This window comes from Anoplopoma fimbria, chromosome 18, assembly GCF_027596085.1.
Source record: "Anoplopoma fimbria isolate UVic2021 breed Golden Eagle Sablefish chromosome 18, Afim_UVic_2022, whole genome shotgun sequence".
In the NCBI taxonomy this organism is placed as follows: Eukaryota; Metazoa; Chordata; class Actinopteri; order Perciformes; family Anoplopomatidae; genus Anoplopoma; species Anoplopoma fimbria.
In genome coordinates this window covers 4761658-4781846 of record NC_072466.1, presented here as the reverse complement: position 1 = coordinate 4781846, position 20189 = coordinate 4761658, and the positions used below count along the sequence as shown (strand labels likewise).

The 20189-nt window shown below is 42.8% G+C and overlaps 1 protein-coding gene across 3 annotated transcripts in view; it reads right to left on the bottom strand.

Annotated features, from left to right (window-relative positions):
• Positions 1-20189, bottom strand: part of LOC129107211 (1-phosphatidylinositol 4,5-bisphosphate phosphodiesterase beta-4-like) — a 63722-nt gene that overhangs the window by 31177 nt on the left and 12356 nt on the right. For all 3 annotated transcript variants that reach the window (XM_054618631.1, XM_054618633.1, XM_054618632.1), the window contains 2 exons: positions 15937-15998; positions 431-528 (listed from right to left, as the gene is read on the bottom strand). In XM_054618631.1, the coding sequence (XP_054474606.1) occupies positions 431-514 (84 nt within the window). In that variant the 5' untranslated portion in view covers positions 515-528; positions 15937-15998. The remainder of the gene's footprint in view (positions 1-430; positions 529-15936; positions 15999-20189) is intronic.

The following is a 20189-nucleotide window of genomic DNA, read 5'->3' as shown; positions in this document are numbered from 1 at the left end:
GCAGACAAGCAGTCGCCACACAGAAGCGTCTTAACGATGCTGATCGATGTGGCCCGCCTACATCTAGAGCTCTGACTACAACGATGACGTATCGGATTATAAAGGGGACGCCTCCGCTGCATTATGTGTGTGTGAGTGCGCACGCTAATGACTGGCCGGGGGGGACCGTCATTAAGGGTGAGGGATGATAAAAGGACAGAACAAATAACCTGCAACAACAAAGTTATCGACAAGCTCGTACAGCGTGCTTCACTGGGTAGGCCTTCACACGCTCATCAAGGACAGTAAAGCTTGATTTTCATTTCATCAGTGTCACGAAATAAGCAGGTTGGGAGGCTGTTTATTTTGACATTCTGAGCTCTTCCATTTATTTTTTTATGTACGCAACGTAGAAACCTTATAAGCAACAGAAGATGTGCATCATTTTTACCTCATCAAACCTGTCGAAGGAGGCGCCCTCCTGCATAAACTCCGGCAAGTGCTTCTGCCAGTTGAATTCGTAGGATTTTGTCATGGCTGCTCACAAACCTGAGAGACAAACAGAGGAGATACAGAGAAAAACAGAGAGAAAGAATTAGTAAAAGCTCTGCAACAACCTGGTGTGCTGTAAACAGAAGGACCATAGAGTTTTCAAGGACAGAACGCATGCTACGTAATCACCAACAATATGTCTTCTTCTCACAAAGAGATGCTGAATTCACTGCTTATAGCCTATGCACCTGGATCTCCAAGGACTCATCCAAAAATATTCTCCACTGAGAAGTAGAATAACTACGTGTAAAACCATGTACCAATAAACAAGATCTGATGTGCAAGATTTGGGGTATAAAACATGAAACTCAGAAATCAGAAATAATAAACAATTGGTCCAGTTTTCAAGAAGGAAAACAAATACTGATAAACACGTCACAGCATTACAAAGGTTTTTGTGGGCCTTTCATTGAAATCCACTGTGTTAATGTTTGAGTTACAAAACCAGACCAGGGAAGGCAGTAAAAACATTCTGCAGGTGCACACAGAGAGGTAAAAACTCAAATCCCCTTCAGCCAATGAAAAGAACCGAAGGAACTCAGGGTTTAAAAGTAACTGCTCACTTTTTAAGTTATAATACTACATGATATGAATGTACTGCGATGTAACACATCAATGCTGGTGTTAATATCGACATTTCTTGCTAACCCACCCAAGCCACAACCTGCTCACCCTTCTGCCGTCTGGAACGAGATGCAGAAGTATCAGCTAACGATTCATCCTCCAACTTCCATATATAATATATTTGTTTCTTTGCTATGTAGCAAATTGGGACTACAAACTAAATCCTGTTGTGCCACACAGTCGTACATTGACAAGTAAAATCATTTTAACCTTAACATTAAAATGTATAAGAATTTGCATTTTGGGGTTGGAAATTGCAGAAAACAACATCTACTGTTTAAGATCAACCCTATCCTTGCAGGGACCATCCTTAAATTGATCATCTGTGACTAATCTAGCATGATTACCTCACTGTGCCAAGAGATTATAGATGATTCATTAAGTTGTTTAGTCTAATTTATGATCTGATAAATCACTAAATTTATCAGTTATTGCACCCGCGCCATGCCGCTATTTTACAAGCCACTGTAGCTGTGACGTGTGTCGACGCTGCGACGCGGCTTTCTACATACAGAAGTGGGCGTGGTTTGTTCTCTCAGCCCCTGGCCCACTTTTTCAAAATTCTAAATAGACAATCTGGTTATATGATCAGATCTGAGCGTGAGGTTGAATTAATAACAGATGTATGCATCCACAGCAATGTCTATTACCTCATGTATGAAGTAAGAAAGCACAACTTTACTTCTGACAACATGTTATTAAAGGAAATGCAGGCGGCCATTACATTCCTATATAACACTTTTGCTGCACTTCAATAGAAGGACGTTAATAAGGAATGCACAACAAAATTCTTTATCAGTTTAATGGGGAACCATGTGTTTACATTATAATACATAATGTACAACATAACATTGGAAAATGTGATTTCAAACAAGGTCATGACCTATTAGTTCCAGTCTAGCCTTGGGCAAGTGCTCAGACACATTAATGGACATGTCTAAAAGGAGAAACGGATCCATCAATGCAGTCATAAATCTGATCTTTCTTGGCTCAGAGTCGCTCGATCACTTGATTATGCAGCAACTGGCAGCCCATCAGCAGACGTCTTAACAACACAACACACAACCCTCCTCCACAGCCTCTCTAAGCACGAGCCTTATTCAGCCTCACAGTATTTCAGTGCAATGTTTTAAAGCATATTGCAGACATCGCTGGGTTGCAATGCAGTGGTTAGAAATATTTTTTCATATTTATGTTTGAAGGAATAAAATGCCGAGGAAAAGATACTTTACATTACATTACAGTCATTTAGCAGACGCTTTTATCCAAAGCGACTTACAATCAGTAGTATGTTACATATCATTCACCCATTCACACACTGATGACAGGCTACCATGCAAGGTGCCACCATCAGACTCTAACTAACATTCATAAGATAAGATGCAACATCCAGTCCAACATCCAGTCCATGGCAAGCCTTCGGGAGCAACTTGGGGTATCGAACCACCGACCCTCTGATTGGAGAACTACCTTGCTCTCCACTACGCCACAGCCGCCCCGTTACTTTCTACGACTATTTCAAAACGATTCTGAAATGTGTATCTTGGCGTTGCTCCAAATGGTGTTATGGTCGCGTGCAGTGAGAGATCTCCTAGAGGATTACAAAAAGAGCAACTCACTAGAAAAAGATCAGAATCTCTACCAGAAGCCTCACTAGGAAAGAATGAAATGGAGCTTTATTCATGTGACACACCTGCACGTGTGGCATCACGCTGGATTTCCAGCTCGGGGAGGGGAGGGGGTCCTGACAGGAAACTGTAATATTGTCGATAACACCACCCAAATATAGTCTCTTCTTACGTCAGCATCAAATGTGTCAGGCAAACTGAGAGGGTGAACGTGACATACTATGTTTAGTCTAAGAGCTCAGCTGGTATTAAGTCATCATGGGAATACTCTGAGGTGTGATTTCTTCATGATTCATTGCTAATTGCTATTAGATGATCGCTAATACAGTCAGTATACATTGTCTAATATACTGAAAATCACATATAACATACAATCAAAACAATCACATACTTTCCAATTAGCATGGCTGTAATTTAGTCTCTAATAATACTCCAAATGGTGTACCGAAGGTGTAATTCATTTTAGTGTTTTCACAACAAGTTGTTTTGGTGAAATAGTCCACCTGCATGAATGTGTGTGTGTGTGTTTGTGCACATGCGTCTGTGTGTGCAAGCGCCCTGCTGTGAGTTAGCCGAGATTGAAGTCCCACATCTCAATCAGAAACCACCAATTTTCTTCAGGGATTAAAATGAGGGAAACTGGATGTTGATGGGTGAGATGACAAAGAGGGAGACAAAGAAAGGGTGAAAAAGAAAGAAAGAGATATGGACAAACAGAGAGTACGTGCAAGACGAGACAAGAGAAAATAAAAGCACTTAACTAAAAGTAAAGTCACTGAGAGGTACGAAGAAGTGAGAGACAGAATGATGGAATAGAGAGGTGAGGAGAGAGTGACATGGGGAGCGTAGAGACACAACAGAGCCGTGGTGGGCAGCGAGGGATGGATGAGTGAAACAGCTTTGGGTGACAGAGGCTGGCTGGAGAGGCTGGAGAGGCTGGAGGACTGGGTAGAGAGCACCGCGGGGGGACGTCTGCTTTTGATGTGGGGGACACGGATCAGAGACAACATCAACAGAGTACAGAAAACTACTCGCTGAGTGGGCTACAGTCCACCCCCGGCATGACAAATGCAGACGAGGACTGGGTATTGAGCCGTCCGTAGGATGTCATTATGATTCACAAAGGCTTCACAATTATACAGCAGCTAATAAGAGCTAATCTCACCCCCATGTGCAGGTTCATTAAAAAAGATTTCAATTACTCAGTGTACAGAGAGGGTGGACCAACCAGAAAATGAGAAAACATTCTATGACTACTTTCATTTGCTTCGCTCATTTTGGGCCCTGAACCGAATGAGTAGTCTGCTTTACGTCACAGAGTTAAAGGAGATGTCGCACAAAGGCCGAGGGGCAGACTGGCCTCTCGAAAGACCGTTTTTATAAAAAATTCTCTGATGTCATATAGTAACTGGATGGTCCTCGGCCGTGGCATGGGCCAGCCTGGACCTTGCAGCTGCAGACGGCACAGACGGTCCCTACTAATGCTTCAAAAACAGCCACTCCCAATTTAGAGTGGTCCTCGTTCTTGTCGATATCTCATGTGACAAACTGTGACTGGTGTTCCAGCTCACCTAGGCTTGTCTGGCGGGTCTAATTTAGATCCAGTGCAGTGGTGACGTGCTCATCCAAACTGAGGAGGGAGGTAATCCATCCTAAAGTATCTCCATGGTCTTCAACCTCATCTTTATACCACAAAAACTGTATCACTGTTAACTGTATTATTATTAATGCCAAAAATGTTTCAGTATGTGCCCTCTGGACGCTCACATAAAAAGCCCTCTCCATCTCAAAAGTCCCGGGCTGAATTTCAGTCCCAGTACGTCAATACACCCCGGTGATGTACAAAAGAGGAGCCAACTTTTATCAAACCCGGCCCTCCACCATCTGTGGTGTCCTTCCAGGGGACCATAACACAGACACACACACATCCTGTCAGGGGAATGAAAACACAGATGCAAACTTCCTGTGGAGATTAAGAACTGAGGCCAGGCACGGCGCCAACAACACAACCCGCAGAGAGAAGGCTAGTGTAAATAGGCTGCGCCCTGTCTAGATTATTTAATAATGCTAAACCAAATCTGAGAGCAATGTTTGAAATGATACGACAAAAATCACATATCTAATTTGGACTAATTGGGTTGTGCTGTCCTGTCTGATGTTAGCCTAGATCTTGCCACACTCTCAACAGTTTGCGTTAGATAACATTTTCCTCAGCGGGATGAAATCCGTCCAATAGCAGCGCGGCTCGCTGAGGTTCTGTGAGGTCATGCCAGCGCCCACGTCGGGCCTCTGAGCTCCTGGACGTGCGAGTGTGCACGTGAGGAGCGGAGGGAAGCCGAAGGAAGCGAGCGAGGTCCGAGCCCCCTGTCCAACCCCTGACAAGGAGATAATTACGACAGATAGGAGCCCCGCGAGGCACACCGTTTCCAGCCTCCTCATCTAAAATGGCAGCTAGGGTAACACCCAGCGGTCCCACACCTCATAAACTAAAATTAGGCTACCGCTACATCAGTCAGCCAGCGGTGGAAGGTTGACTAGGGACACACTCGAATGGACAACACACACACAGAGAGAGAGAGACGCACATCTGACGTGGCTGGCACAATAACCAAAGCTCTGCTTTAAAGCGTAATCCTCAACAGGTATTAAGTAAAGAGCTCCGATGTCAACAAATAACACATTTTGCAGCTCTGTCTAACAGAAAACAGGCGTTTTCAGTCAGGCCTGGTTTCATGCGTCACTTTATCTTACAGCACAAATTATCTCCTGATGTTTTCAGTGATACCGTTATCATGCACCAATTTAAAATCTGACCCCAGCCAACCCATTCGAGTTATTCAGTTATGAGGAAATGTTTCACTCTCAAATAAACCCGAACTGAGATTTATGGGCTACTAGACACAGCACTAACATCACCATTACAATAACACTTCAGATAATATTAAATGATAATAATAAATCAAGACCATTTCTGTTTATAACTGATTTATTTCTAACGTTGAATGTGGCCTCGACTAGACTATAGACTCGCGACTCTGTGTATACTTCACTTACAGTATGGCACATACATAGCTTATTATGGCTATTAGCCAAACCCTGATTCATAACAGCTCCGTTCCAGCTGTTGAGTGAATGATTGGCCAATAAAAAAGCTGAACTGAAGAAAACAAAACTACTGCTCCAATTGCTTACTAAAAGTAGTTAAACTATTTAAATTGGAGTTGACATAATATTTCTGCATTTTTTCTCCTTTTGGAGCCTTTATAGCAGGACAAGTATTGATTCATTGCTCTCTGTTTATCTTGAACAGCTGGTCGGATTTAGAGCACATGATAAATGTTACGCATATGATGGTTTTCATCATGCAACTTGACAATTTTTGCCCAAGTGCTCCTTGTTTGACCATTTATGGCCTGACTGTAAAATATCCTAAAGTTACAGTCGGATGTATGGCTGGAACAAGAATTTTTCCTTTCACTTTTGTGCGTACACTGCGTATTGTGTGTTTGTTACGCATCTTACAGGACAAAAACTGTGTAACTTGGCTCATCAACAACAGACAGTTAAATATAATACAATATTAGAAAGACAAAGGCAAAGCAATCTATGATAACAGCGTAGCACTGGACACACTTTTGGATTTGTTGCAGACATTTTGCAGACAGTTTCTCAAAACATCCCCTGGTCCTCTGTAGCGAGCGGAGAGTTTACACTAACAACGGATTTTCTCATCCGACTGTGGGTATGAAATAAAAGTAGTTTTCCCAAAATGTCACACTTAACTTGTAAGCTTTCCTAAGGGCCATCATGAGATAAACAAACATGCATCATTCTGTTTTGCCACCCACGATTCTCCACCACACGCTAGCGTCTCAAATCAAAACATTAACTCAGCGGCTCCATTTCATAATACAATACTACACCCATGAGTACTGCTGGTTTGACACACTCATGTCTATTATTTGTAGAGGTTTTTCAAGCGTAGCCGTTCTTCTCTGCATGTAGAAAAGTGTTCTCTTGTAGTGATCTTCAACTGTAGTTATTTGTGTGATGCTTTTTAAGAAGAAATCTAGTTTGTTTTCACCTCTGGTTCCAGAAATCTGCATTTCCATTTCCACCATCATCAATGATTGTTATGTTTCAGTCCGCTCTTTCCATACGCCGGGCCCACCTGCTGTTTCCGTGACATTAATGAGCAGGTGAAGTCAGGTGAACGGTATCATCTCTAATTGCTTTAAGATTTTTAATCTATTTAAATAATAAAAGATTTGTGGATTAGAAGCCAGGGCCCTTTATGTTTCACCAATGCATCTCATTAAGTTATTTCCTAACTGAGAACCTTGACCTTACATATTCTGATCAAATGTACATATATAAATAAAAGTGATGATGGTTACATAATAACTGGTTGGTATGTTTATAAGATAAGCCTGTTTCTGCCGTCAAAACTGAACTCAGGAAAGCGTGACAGCTTTAGTTTCAAGTTTGACACTTCAGTAGTGTCACCATCATAAGAACCTACATGGCAAAAGAGTTGTAATTTAAGAGATGATCTGAGGTGTATAAATCTATACTGAACTTTATGACCTAAATCCTTTAAGCCAGTGTGCAGCAGGTTTAGGTTAAACTGCAGACTCAGCGATTCTACAGGAGTCTAGACGATCTCTACAGGAAACAACAGCCGGATTCAGACCAAACCACAGGTGCAGATGACACCAGTTTCTGAGGATTCAGCGCTAGGTTTTAGGTGATCATGCGACTTTAACGCAGACAACACGTTTGTAAAACCGGTTTAAACCACAGCTAATGGCAGAGCAAACAGCCCTGTGGTGTGAAAATATCCGTGTAACAGACGCAAACTAGAAAAAAAAAGCCTCTGCCGACCAGTTGTGTTGCGTTCACATCTATGTTTGTCCAAAGAATGTAAGAACATGGCGAGATGGATAAATACAAGGCATTCAAAGAACACACAATAACAAAAACACTTATTTACAGTATGGTCACCCATTAGTCTAACTAAATCATTCACTCACTGCGTCAAAAATACATCAAAAATAAATAAATAAATGTGTCTAACTCCACAGTAGTGCTGACCCCTTTTAATGTTGGTAACAGGGCCAAAGGAAGGAGCCTTTTTTTAAAAGTAAGATTCGGATAATCCAAAATGTTCAAGTGGCCTTGGTTTAAAAACATAAATAAAATAAAAAACTTAATCTGACAAAAGATAACAATCATCATTCTTCCATCAAAAAAGTATTTCTGATTTAATGTTATTTGCTTCTTCCAATCTGATAAGCAGCCTGCACGCTTCAAACATGACTTTATAACATTCCTTTTGATCCGTTCATTGAAAACACAATATGGGAAATCAATTATACGTGCATACCGACCTGATTATATTATTTTCGTTTGCCTCAGATTCTAGAAACTTGGAGGAGTGTACAGGAGAATTATGCTTGTTTAAACAGCGGCCAAGCTTTGTCTACATAATCTGCACATCTCTCAATGTTCTAACACGATACTGCTGCTCCACATGCTGCAAAGTATTAGAAAAATAAATAACAGAAAGAACAAATTGTATGTGTGCAAGTCAAACATGCTGTAACGTAATGTTTATCATGATGGCAGCATGGTCCTGATGTTCTATTGCACATGTACATAACATACAATCACATTACTCTCTCAGTGCTGCATCCGGGTCTGTAATCTGAACTGTACACATGACCAAGTGTCATCATGTCCTCATACATGTTTGTCCAGGATATTTGCATTGTCTTACGGCTGCAAGAGTGTGAAGAAACACACCTCTCCTATCTTTTTACATACCGACCAATGCTGACAACCTACGAGTCTGGATAGAAGTGCTTTTATAGTAACAATACAGAACTACAGATTCAAAGCATTTTGAGTTTTCATTACACACTCCTGTATGCATGCCTGCTTTAAAGGCATAGAAAGACAGACAGAGAACGTGTCCTGTGTGGACCCCCTGCTCCGTTTCTTAATGTGCCTCTCCTTCAATAATACCATCTCTCTCTCTCTCTCTCACTATCAGGGTCAGAGCAGCCCTTGAGGCTGAAGCCATCTTAGGACACACACACACCTACCAACTCACCTACACTGACTCTCTGCTGCAAATCCACTGCCACTCAGAACAATTCTCATCAGAATAATCCAAACAAATATGGGAATATGTTTCTGAGGCTCACCTTATAAAGAAAGTTAACTCAAAACAGCAGTCACTGTCTTTAAATAATGTTGAAAAGGAACAACTTAAACCAATGCTGTCAAGTAATTGTTTAAAATCAGCTTCACAGCTCCATTTTTACTGGATCAGTCATAGTTAATGTCACACATTTTAATCAAAGAAAGCAAATAATACAGAATTATGACACACTGATGACTTCTCATGCACCATGTAGTTTATTATTATTATTATGCTTCCAGGCAGATGTTCCTCAATGCATCATATTCCACTGGAGATCACATTCAGCTCCTGACAGATAACACTAATCATTTTCCCACGCAATACGTCTCTCTGCCAGCCACGTCAGCCGACACGAACAGCTTGTTTACCTCGACGCACAAGAGCAAAACGCTAACACTGCGAGGGTCAGAGGTCAAATCCCACTGGGGCCTCTCTTCTAACAATGCTTCTGTGGCACTTGATAGGTCTAACACCTTTATTTCTTGCCTCATGACTGCCTGTCACATTGAAAGAAAACAACGATATTCATTACTCTGCAGCATCACATCATATCGCAATTAAACGCGCATCTGAAGAATTAAAAATTAAACAGCACTTTGGCAGACAGCTCGTAAAGGAAGCTGTGACGCACATGGCCGCTCCCAGCCCCCGTTGTTTTTGGATGGGGAGAGAAAGAGGGAGACAAAGCCAGGTTTGGAGAAGCATTAACGCACGATTAAGAAGGGAGTGAACCTTTAATTGTTAGAAGATTATAATCAATCAATGTCCAGTGTGTCTATGGGTGTCACGTGTTCAGCAGGAGTTATACCGGACCAGTGTGACGTGTGCAGAAACACAGAGGTATGTGTGCTTATTGAGCCCCGTGGATATGCTGCACATTATTTAAGAAAGGTAACCACATAGCCATTGGTCAGAGTCATTTTCGATATAAAAATATTGCCCTGTTTTGACTCATCTGCATGTAAAGATCCATTTGAGTCATGTCGCATAAAACAACACAAGTCAGAAAAAAAAGAATCTTATTTTTGCTGTACTGGAACGAGTCCCTAGGGTGTGATCATAGAGTACACACACCTGCGGTGTGCAGGATGAGAGGGGGGGGGGTGTTCATGTTAAGGTGACACTTCATAATGTGTATATGACTGTCACATTAAATTCCAAACCTCTACAACAGCCCTTTTAAAAATGACGACTTGTATTCAACTGCATTGTATTGTAAGGCGGTCCTGTTTTGTGAAAAATCTGCACATAACATAGGATCAATATAAGTGGAACACCTTATAATATATTGTAATCCAACACAGACAAGCATCTCGAAATATACCGTTTTGTAGGATGAACAACTTTCTGACATGGTGCAGAGAAAAATGTTATAAAAGCTTCAGTAGTCCTGCAGGACTTTTAGTTTAGTTCAACAATGTTTTGACCTCCGGCAAGACAACCTCCATCCAGGATGCACAAAGGACACACACATGCACAATATCCGGGAAGCAAACTTTAACAGGTTTCGCTTCTTAAGTGACATCGATTCGAGATCGTAGACAGGAAGACAACATTCTGTTGGTGGCAGGTTTGTTCAAATGCATTACAAAGAATTAGATTAACCTCCGCCCTATCAGATAGATTGCAGTTAGCAGAATGGTTGACGTTTGAGCATACTTTTCTGCACACATCCGTCACACTGAGCTCATGCTGCCGGACAGCGAGCAATACCGCAAAACTGCTACTGTTTACACTGGATAAAAAAAGTCTTAAAATTAACGAGAGCCCTTAGGAGGACATACAGTGTTTTTATGACACCGAGAAGACCTTTGTCCTCCGAGCAAACAGCACATATGGCGGTGAAATCAATGCTACTATCTCCTGCATCTGTTTTTACATTTAATTTAGTCATTACAGTGCAGGGTGGTGTAAGAGGGGCTAGTGATCGCTAGGTAAACATGTACTTACCTTAACAAGGATGGAGATCCTGTGTGCCCTGTGTACCATCTCAGATTTCACACATCCACAAATGAAGCCTGATGCAGAATCCCAATGTGTGGCCTACGTGTCAGTACACAAAAATCTGTCATGTAGGGAACTATTTCTGGGTAATTTCAGTGTGTGGGAGGTGCAGGACGGAGGAGAGAGTGAGTGGAAAAGCTGAATGGTGAGACCGACCGCTAATCACTGCCGAAATTCCCTTTCCCCCTCGTTTGTATCGATCCACATTTGGGCTCCACTGTGCTTACTGACTGTTGAGTGTCAACTGAGGTTTCTGTGGCCCCTCCAGCAGCGGGTGACTTTGTGTGCTCATGTGGCTGCGTATTTGTCTCCATGTTTGTCCACGCCTCGCTTGCGTCCCATGCAATTGTCAACCCGTGAACGTTTGAGTTTGTTTTCGTTGGACCTCTTAACCCTCTAGGCCCAAGGAGTGAGTAATGTTTGCCTCTATTTTTAGCCTACAGGTTAGAGAAAAGGAGTTGGGATAAAAGCATTACAAATCTTAAGCTCTACACTGTTGAAACCACAGCTCATTAAAAAACAAGAAGCAACATTTTTCTTCCTTCAACAACGGGATAAATAAGACCCAGAGGCGTTCCTTTAGCTTATTACAGGCTCCTCACAGACTTCAACAAAAACACAAGTGAATTGCTTAAAAACTGATGACAATTCTGTTTTGTTATTGTGAACTAACTTAGGAGATGAGGAAGTCTAATGCTCCTCATCCTCATCCACTCCTCTTAAGGTTGACCAGTCTAGAAGAAAGTTTCTGATCTCACATTGATGTCAGTATTGCTCCCTCTGTGCTGAGTTGATGGAGAGAGATCGGTAAAGGAGATAAGAAAAAAAAAACTTTATGTCAGTCGGCTGATATACGCTTTTTTTGGGGTTGTACGGTCAAAATCTGTTATCACTATTTGCTTCTCTGGGACTGCGGATGAGGAAGTACTATGCTGTTCAAGAGAAGAATGTATTTTTCCAAGCCAAATGACCCTCTTCCACCCTCCTCTTTGCCTTTTATAGTTGAAGATCACCCTGCTCACTCACGCTCCTTGGTCCCGGGTTACATAATTAACTTTAGCCTGGGATCCTGGAAACTGGCTGTCTTTCAGTCATACACATTGACTACAGTGCCCACCAGCTGTCAGACAGAATACATGTGCACATGCAAGCACTTAGCACAAATACAATGAGCGTCAATAAGGAAAAGACTCTCCCACATTTGAATACTGCAGCAGGATCTCTCTCCCTTTCACACACACAGACATTTTTCAGGTCACTTTCCAGGTTTCGTTCCTACTGAACAGCAGATGAGGATGTAAATTAGTTCATAAAACACACCCATACTGGGAGATCCACATGCTGAAAGAGTTCTATATATAGTCATCCCCATCCATCCTCTGCCAAATTAAGTTACACAAAGAATTTAACACACGGCCTAATGGACCGAGCATTCGCCTAATAAATGATGGCCTAAAGCCTCTGCCAAATGGTGGTTAGTGAGCGTGAGTGCATGTTAGAGAGAGGCCGCTGACCCGAGGGCCGATGACTACCCTCGCCGAGGGAATACTGAGGCCCCTTCGGAGGGAACATGAGGGAAGGAGGTGAGGAAGGGGTAAGGGCTGTCCCCGGGTTATCAGCATTCTTAATCAGAGGTATTTAGAGCACTGCATGTTTGACTGTGTGTGTGTTTAAAAAAGGCACTTAGTCAGGGAGTTCCCTGAATGTAATGAGGTAGAGGGGCCAGGCTGACGCATCAGCACACTTAACCTTACCCGGCGACTGAAACCTCCACTGTCAGAGTATCTTTTTATTTGCAAGTTTAACAAGTGAATAACTAAAGAAAGGATTAACCGGGTTATTTTGGGAAAGACAAAGTACAGCAGAGTGGAACGAACGAACGTTTTAGGCAGAGAACAAATGGCATCAAAGCAAAAAACTTGGGCAATCTCCATAACAGTGATGTATTAAGTGGATTTGTAAAGGGGACAAGGAGTTTACAGTATAACTAGAAATCCTCAGTCTTTGCACAGTGATGAATATGTGGAACTGAAGCCCCCAAATGGAATATGGAAAAGAACATTTCTCATGGAGGTGATGAGGAGGAGATGGTATCCGTGTCTGGTTAATAATAGAAACCCCCCCCCCCCCCCCCCCACCGGAACACTGGTATAGGAAAGACTTTAACGTCAAGGTGGTTGATTTTAAAGAAGTGTTTGGACAAACCACGGGTAGGAAAGGGAAGGAAAAAATAGCACGGATAGGAGTGATGTGGATGTGACTGAGGAGTGAGCCTGTGAGCCGCCGGTGTTAATGGAAATACTGTTCAGACCGATGACTGCAAAATGAATCTCAACTGCTTCTGAAACAGTACTTCCTTTTCTTTCTATTTTCATCAAAGCTCTTGCTCAGGAAGTAAGATGTTTTTGAACAAAAGCAATGGGGTATTTTCACTAATTAGATTTTAATTTTATACTACTTAGCTTTCCAATAACAGAAACAGTTCATACCGAAGAAGGCCATTTGAAACCTGTGTTTTAATATTCCTGGAGGCAATGAGAGGACACGGCGAGTATCTAACTCAAGGCTTAGTCTAGTCTTGGCATAAATGGATTGATGTTTCACTTGGAGGTGATGAACGTAGGTGCAGAGCGACCTGCAAAAGCCTGTTAATTTGGGCATGGAAGTTAGATAACTGGCCTTTGCAGAGCGATGCCTTCAGAGTGAAAATACTAAATTATCCCCAAACTACTGTTACATCACAGACTCTGTGCGACGCTCTCATTTAGACCAGATTAGCGGGTCGAAGGTTTGCTTTGCCCAACTACACGCACTCTGCTGAGGGTTCTTTGTGGGTAGGTTTGCCCAAACATGGTCAGAAATACTGAAGATACACTCACACACACACACACACACACACGGACCACATTCCAGTTGACATTTGTGAAGTGCTTGAGAAGCTTCTGAATTGCATTTTTAAAAAGGATTCTATTCTCCTCTGGTAAATTCAATCAACTTGGAGTTCACCGTTTGTGCTGTTTACTGCAAAATGGCACCGCAGGCTAGCTGATACTGTATCTTAAGGGGGTTTAAAAAAATGAATGGATACTCAAACAAACTCCATTATGGAAGAAAATTGTCTCATCTGAAATTCTAGCCGAAGGATGCAGCCTTCCACTCATTCCCCTTATTGGTGCCCATCTCAGAGGGGGACACGGGGGAACGAGGGATAACCCAGCAAAGGAAGAAAAAAATGTGTAATAAATAGAGGCTTGAGAGTTTGAGACAAGGGGAACTGGGCAGGAGGAGGACAGTGGGAGGGAGCAGGGGCTTCTCAAAAATATTGTATTTCTCCCTTTGCCCAAATAAGTACCTATAAAAAGAGAATTTGTGCCCTGCTGAGCTGCCGAAAAGGCAGTCGGGAGAAAGCAGCTGTGGAAATAGAACATGTCCATATAGAGACGGGAGCTGTGAGGAGAGGGAGCAGGAAAGGGGGCAAGGGGTTAAATGCTTCCCCTGAATCTGTGCTTTCCACTGGCCTAAGCCCAGTGAAGAGTCCCCGGGTCCCCCACTGATTGACACAGCCGGAGGGCCTCCCGAGAGCGTGATTGAGCACATGCAGCTGAACTATTGCCCGAGAAATTACAGCTTTTCAAAAACCCGTTCCACATTCAAGTGCCGTGTTTACCGATGTTTGAAAACACCGACGATGAGAGTCTGGAGGTTTTTCCAGTCGGGCTTTACAACTTCAGCCGGCAAAGGTTTTTCACTAGAAGGCCGAAACAGAAAGAGGAAAACCTGTCTTGACAAACACCCCGCAGATGTTGCTCCTCTCTGACACCACTGGTCTCCATAGCAACCCTGCTGGCCAGTAATAGCCTCTCCAGCTCGCCTGGCTGCAGCGGCGTCATAAGGACAGACACACACACACACACACGCACGCACACACACACACACACGCACGCACATTTCTGCCACTGAATGGGATCCCAGTGTGTATTTTTAGAGACAGAGGGACTCACTATCCCACCCAGCCCAACCATCCCCTCAGGCCTACACAGAGAACACACATATCTAAACAGAGACCATCTACACCCATCATTAAAGGCCTGGCCACACACACACACAGACACACACACACACACACACAAGCAGCCATAAAAACAGATGCACCAAGTCCCTTGATTCTAGTAAACAAGCCCTTTAATTGGCGATAACAGATAGCTGGGACTTCTACATTAGAGCTGGCTTGTGTTATTGCTTTCCTGAGTACGTGCAAAAAGCACTTGCTGATTATCCTGCTTAATAATAAAATATTCATTCATTTCAACATTGCTAATGGTTTTTTTCTACACTTTGCAAGGAACCATCATGAATACAGAAGATGGTTTCCTTCAACAAATGTGCTCAAATACTGCAGAACTGAAGTCTGCTGTCAACAGGTGTCCTTGGCTGCTGCATATCTCTTTCTTATTTCTTTGTATCTGATGTGCTTCGTTTTGTACTGAAAAGCAAAATCATGTGTAATCTGAACTGACCTGAACTGACATTCACGTGGTGTGGCTTTGCTTTGTGGTTGTAATGAGAGAGCAACTGTTGTCTCTCTTTGGCAATCTTGCAAGGTGTGTCATTAAGATCTGAAAGTGGCCATTTGCACCATCATTCGATCCGTCAACGTGCTCTGTGATCATAAAGAGAGGCGTCCAAACCCTTCCCAGATTTTCATAAGAAAGGGTTTGATTTATAACATGAAATATCACCTGGGGGATAGTATAAAAGAGAAAGCAGAGACTCCGCACAAAGCCTCTCCGTGTCCATTTACAGGAAACAATGCTCTTTCATAAAAAGGTGACAACAATTTGCAGTTCATGGCAGGCAGTGAGCCGGTGATTACGTAAAGGATTGAACAACCCTGAGAGCCTCTAAACTGTGTTTGTGGGAGGTGAGTCTGAGTGTACTTACCAGGTGACGGACAGAGGGACAGAAAGCTGAGGGGAGGGGAAACACTGCAGGACTGGACCGCTCTAAAAGAGAGACAAATAGAAGGAAGAGGAGAGAGAGGAAGAACAAAAAAAAAAAAAAATCAAATTAGTGAAGTGTAATTTACCGTCATCCACTGTGCTGCTGACTTCATTATTCAGCTTCATCTTGTACACTTACAGTAATATTACAGACTCTTGTGCTGCCTTCAGGGGAGACACACAAAACACATGTCTCTGCACAACACACACCGGGGTGTAATCACTCGTACCCCCTCGTCCTATTTGGCTTGTGGAGAATCTTAATCATTCCTCTGGCGTCTGCTTAACAAACTTTTAATAGGAAGCTTTCTTCCCTTAAGAAAGGGAGAGGGAGAGAGAGAGAGAGAGAGAGAGAGAGAGAGAGAGAGAGAGACTGGTGGTTATGAGCTGGCATTTTAGACCAACGACAACACCTCCGCATCTGCTCTGCTGTAGCTTTACGAGTGGTAGGTTTGTCACGAAGAATGAGGAGAGTCGACTAAAAGCTTCAGGCGTAAATGTAAAATACAGATTGGGTCAAAGGGACAGAGAGAGAGAGAGAGAGAGAGAGAGAGAGAGAGAGAGAGAGAGAGAAGGAGTGAAACAGGAACAAAGCTATAGATGGAGAGGATAATCCTCCACTTGGCAAGCCATCTTATATCCTTATGTCCACACAGAGGCAGAGACAAATTCCTTAACATTTCCTGTACTTAGCAGAGACTGTGACTCTGCTTGTGTCTCCCTTCACCTCATCATCACAGCTCCATCTCGCTCCGACCAGAGCAGAACAGGAACTGTGGCGGTAATGGTTTCCTTATGCAGTCACTTTGAAAAGATAAACTTTGCCAGATAAGCTCAGTCAAGACGGGATAGATTTCAACCACTAAGAGAGAGGGAGAGAGAGAGAGAGTGGCTGTTCTGCAGATTGGGTAGATTTTAAAGAGGATTGAACAACGGTGGTCGATGTAAATCTATAGTAAATTGCTAAATATATATTTAATTTCAAAACATTTAACGCTCTGTCATTTCCATTGTTTCATTGGTCGTTTACACAAGCTCTCTGGCGATTACTTCCTGTACAGCTATTTCCTGGAGGATATGACTTTCCCTGAGGAGCCATCTTTATGACTATCTGAACCACATGTACACCCATAATAGGGAAGATATCAAAGCGCTGTCTTTTTGCAACATGTGGATGTCAAATAAATAGAGTCTCAGTAGTGAAGGGGAATTCTGACAAGAGAAATGAGATGTTCTTGATTATCTGACTACACATGATAGCAAAATGAACAGACTCAAAACAGCTTGGTTTAAATACCATCTCATTTAGATTAAGCTCTGCTTCTACCCACAATAATCTAATAACATGAACTATACAACGCTTCATTTACCTTTTATTTTTTAAGCATTTAGAAAACACACATCGTAGCAACCTCTTCCGTCTCTCTGTGAGATTGGACAATTGGTCCAAAGGGCACTAATTAGGCTCCCGTTGACGGCTTGAATAGATGGAGGGTGTAATCATCCAACAATGGTGTAAATTAAACAAACCCTGCCTCTTCCAAGCCGGCACGTCAACAAGGAATATTAGGGAAACAAGCTGCATACAATAACATTTAAAAAAGGACAACAAGGAGTTGGGATATAATGAATTGTTTTCACAGAAAAAAAGATTTACCTCATGAGGGAAGTAAACGCATAAATAAATTAGAAATGTGTCATTAGAAACTAATTTAAGTTGTCAATATTTTCCCAACAGGTAATGTCCCATTGATCCGATCAATATTGACCCTGCTCCATCCATCCTGTCTGTGGAGTCATCAGCCTCCTATCTACCCATCTGTCTCTCTCTCTCTCCATGGGGATGGGCCGGTCCCACAGTGGCAGCTTATGTGGATCAAATATTCTACATGTCGAGTGGCCTCACGGGCCGAGAGCTGTTCACAGGCCGCTTCAGCCAGGGGAGAGGATCAGTGCACCAAAAAAGGGAAGCCATGTCACACACACACACACACACACACACACACACACACACACACACACACACACACACACACACACACACACACACACACACACACACACACACACACACACACACACACACACACACACACACACACACACACACACACACACACACACACACACACACACACACACACACTTACTTTTTGTGAGAACACAGCGGTAGAAAACATCTATACGTGGTTCAACAAAAACTAAAATGAAATACAGGGATTTATAAAATGTGGGATAAAAAAAGCTGCTTCCTGATAAATAAATAAATAACTGGAGAAACTTAAGAAGCGTGTTTACACTGATTCTGCTGGATTGATCCCCTCAGGCAGGTACAAAGCTGCAGCTTAGACAGCTAAGGTCTTCACACTCCGTTTAGGCTTCACTTTTCAGATCCTGATGTTAACCGCCTGGTCTTGCCATTTTAAATTACAAGTCAAAAGTAGAAAATCTCCAATTTACAGCTACCTATGTAGCACAAAAATGGAGAGTTCAGAGCCTGTTAACTGACAAATATGATGACAGATTAATGCTATCACTGGTGCAAACCCTAACAGAGTATACCAGGCAGACACACAGCGGACAACCACGCAGCTTAACTAATTAATTAACATTTTTTGGGGGGAAAGAGGTGGCATATGTCGACAACAATGCACACAACATTGAAGCTGCCAACTCTCCCAGACGAGTGAAATGGGAACTCAGTTGCCCGTTTGGTGCATACACTGCAGCTGGCATAAAGACGGATTTAAGCGGTTTGTTCGTCGGTTATCGTTGCCAATCTTGTCGGTTAACAGTTTCCTGGGAACATTTAACGCTCATTTCCATTGTTTCATTGGTCGTTTACACAAGCTCCCTGCTTATTACTTCCTGTATAGCTATTTCCTGGAGGATATGACTTTCCCTGAAGAGCCATGTTTATGATTATCTGAATCACATGTACACCCATAATAGGGAAGATATCAAAGCGCTGTACTTCTGCAAAATGTGGACCAATGTAGTACCAAGGGTGTCAAATAAATACATCACACAAACAAAAGGATGTACTTTGCTTCCTGACAGGCTCTCTCCCTCTACCCTTTCTACATGTGTGTGTGTGTGTGTGTGTGTGTGTGTGTTTTTACAGTATGTGTGTATATTTAGAAGGTGCTATTCTGGGTGACATCCAGCGGTGCAGTCATAACTCCTTTGATTAGGGCAACAGGTGAGAGGCAGGTAGTCTCACCCCTGCCTGCCAGATTTAAACGGTGTAAACAGTGGCAGCTCTACCGTCATCACTCAACCAATGGCAGCTCTACGGGGGGGAACACACAGGGGGTTGCTGATTAAAAGGACAGCACTGTTAACACAGCCAACGACACACACACACACACACACACACACACACACACACACACACACACACACAAGATGGGATACAGCAGGGGAAGTGACATTATCCATGTTACCTGGAATAGCCCTCTCTAGAAATAACACACGTGCAAACTTTTACATGCACTGTCAGGGAAAAAATATGGTTATAATAACTTGTAATGTGCAAAATAAACAAGTCATGTGATATTTAAAAGTTAATAACCACAATGACAGAAAGGGAGGGGGAACGCCACCAAAATGTCTCTCATAAGCTGGCTTAGACGTGGAGAGTGATGGATGGATCAAGGGATAAAAGCATATGTCCCCGCCTCAGGACATTGGCCCGACCCGTAGGCTGACATGAGCTCTCTGTGGGACTCGCTGTTGGCTGCCTTTTTGCCGCCATGATGGGCGCCTGTCAGGGTATTGAGAGGATGACTCGGATGTCAGCTGTCTTCCTCTTCTATATTGCTCTTTTTGAGAGTCGCTGTTAAGGGGACATCAAACCACACCGAAGGGCTCTGAGAAAGCCCGCCTCCTGTTAACCACGCAGCTGTGTCCCATAGGGCGACGGGGTTTCTAGGGGGGAGGGGGGAGTGATGATTTTGTGGCCTAAAAATAGGGAGGTTATTTTTGACAATATCTTAATTTCATAGCATGATTCTGTCAGATGGACATCTAGAGAAACTACATAGGAAAATAGTGAACAATTTAGTAAATATTATCGCTGTATTAGTCAGATTACAAGATTGAGACCACTTTCATGTCGGCACGGTTAACACTAAGCACCAAGCAGTCAGTTAGCGTAGCTTAGCACGAAGACTGGGAGCAGCTACATAGTTG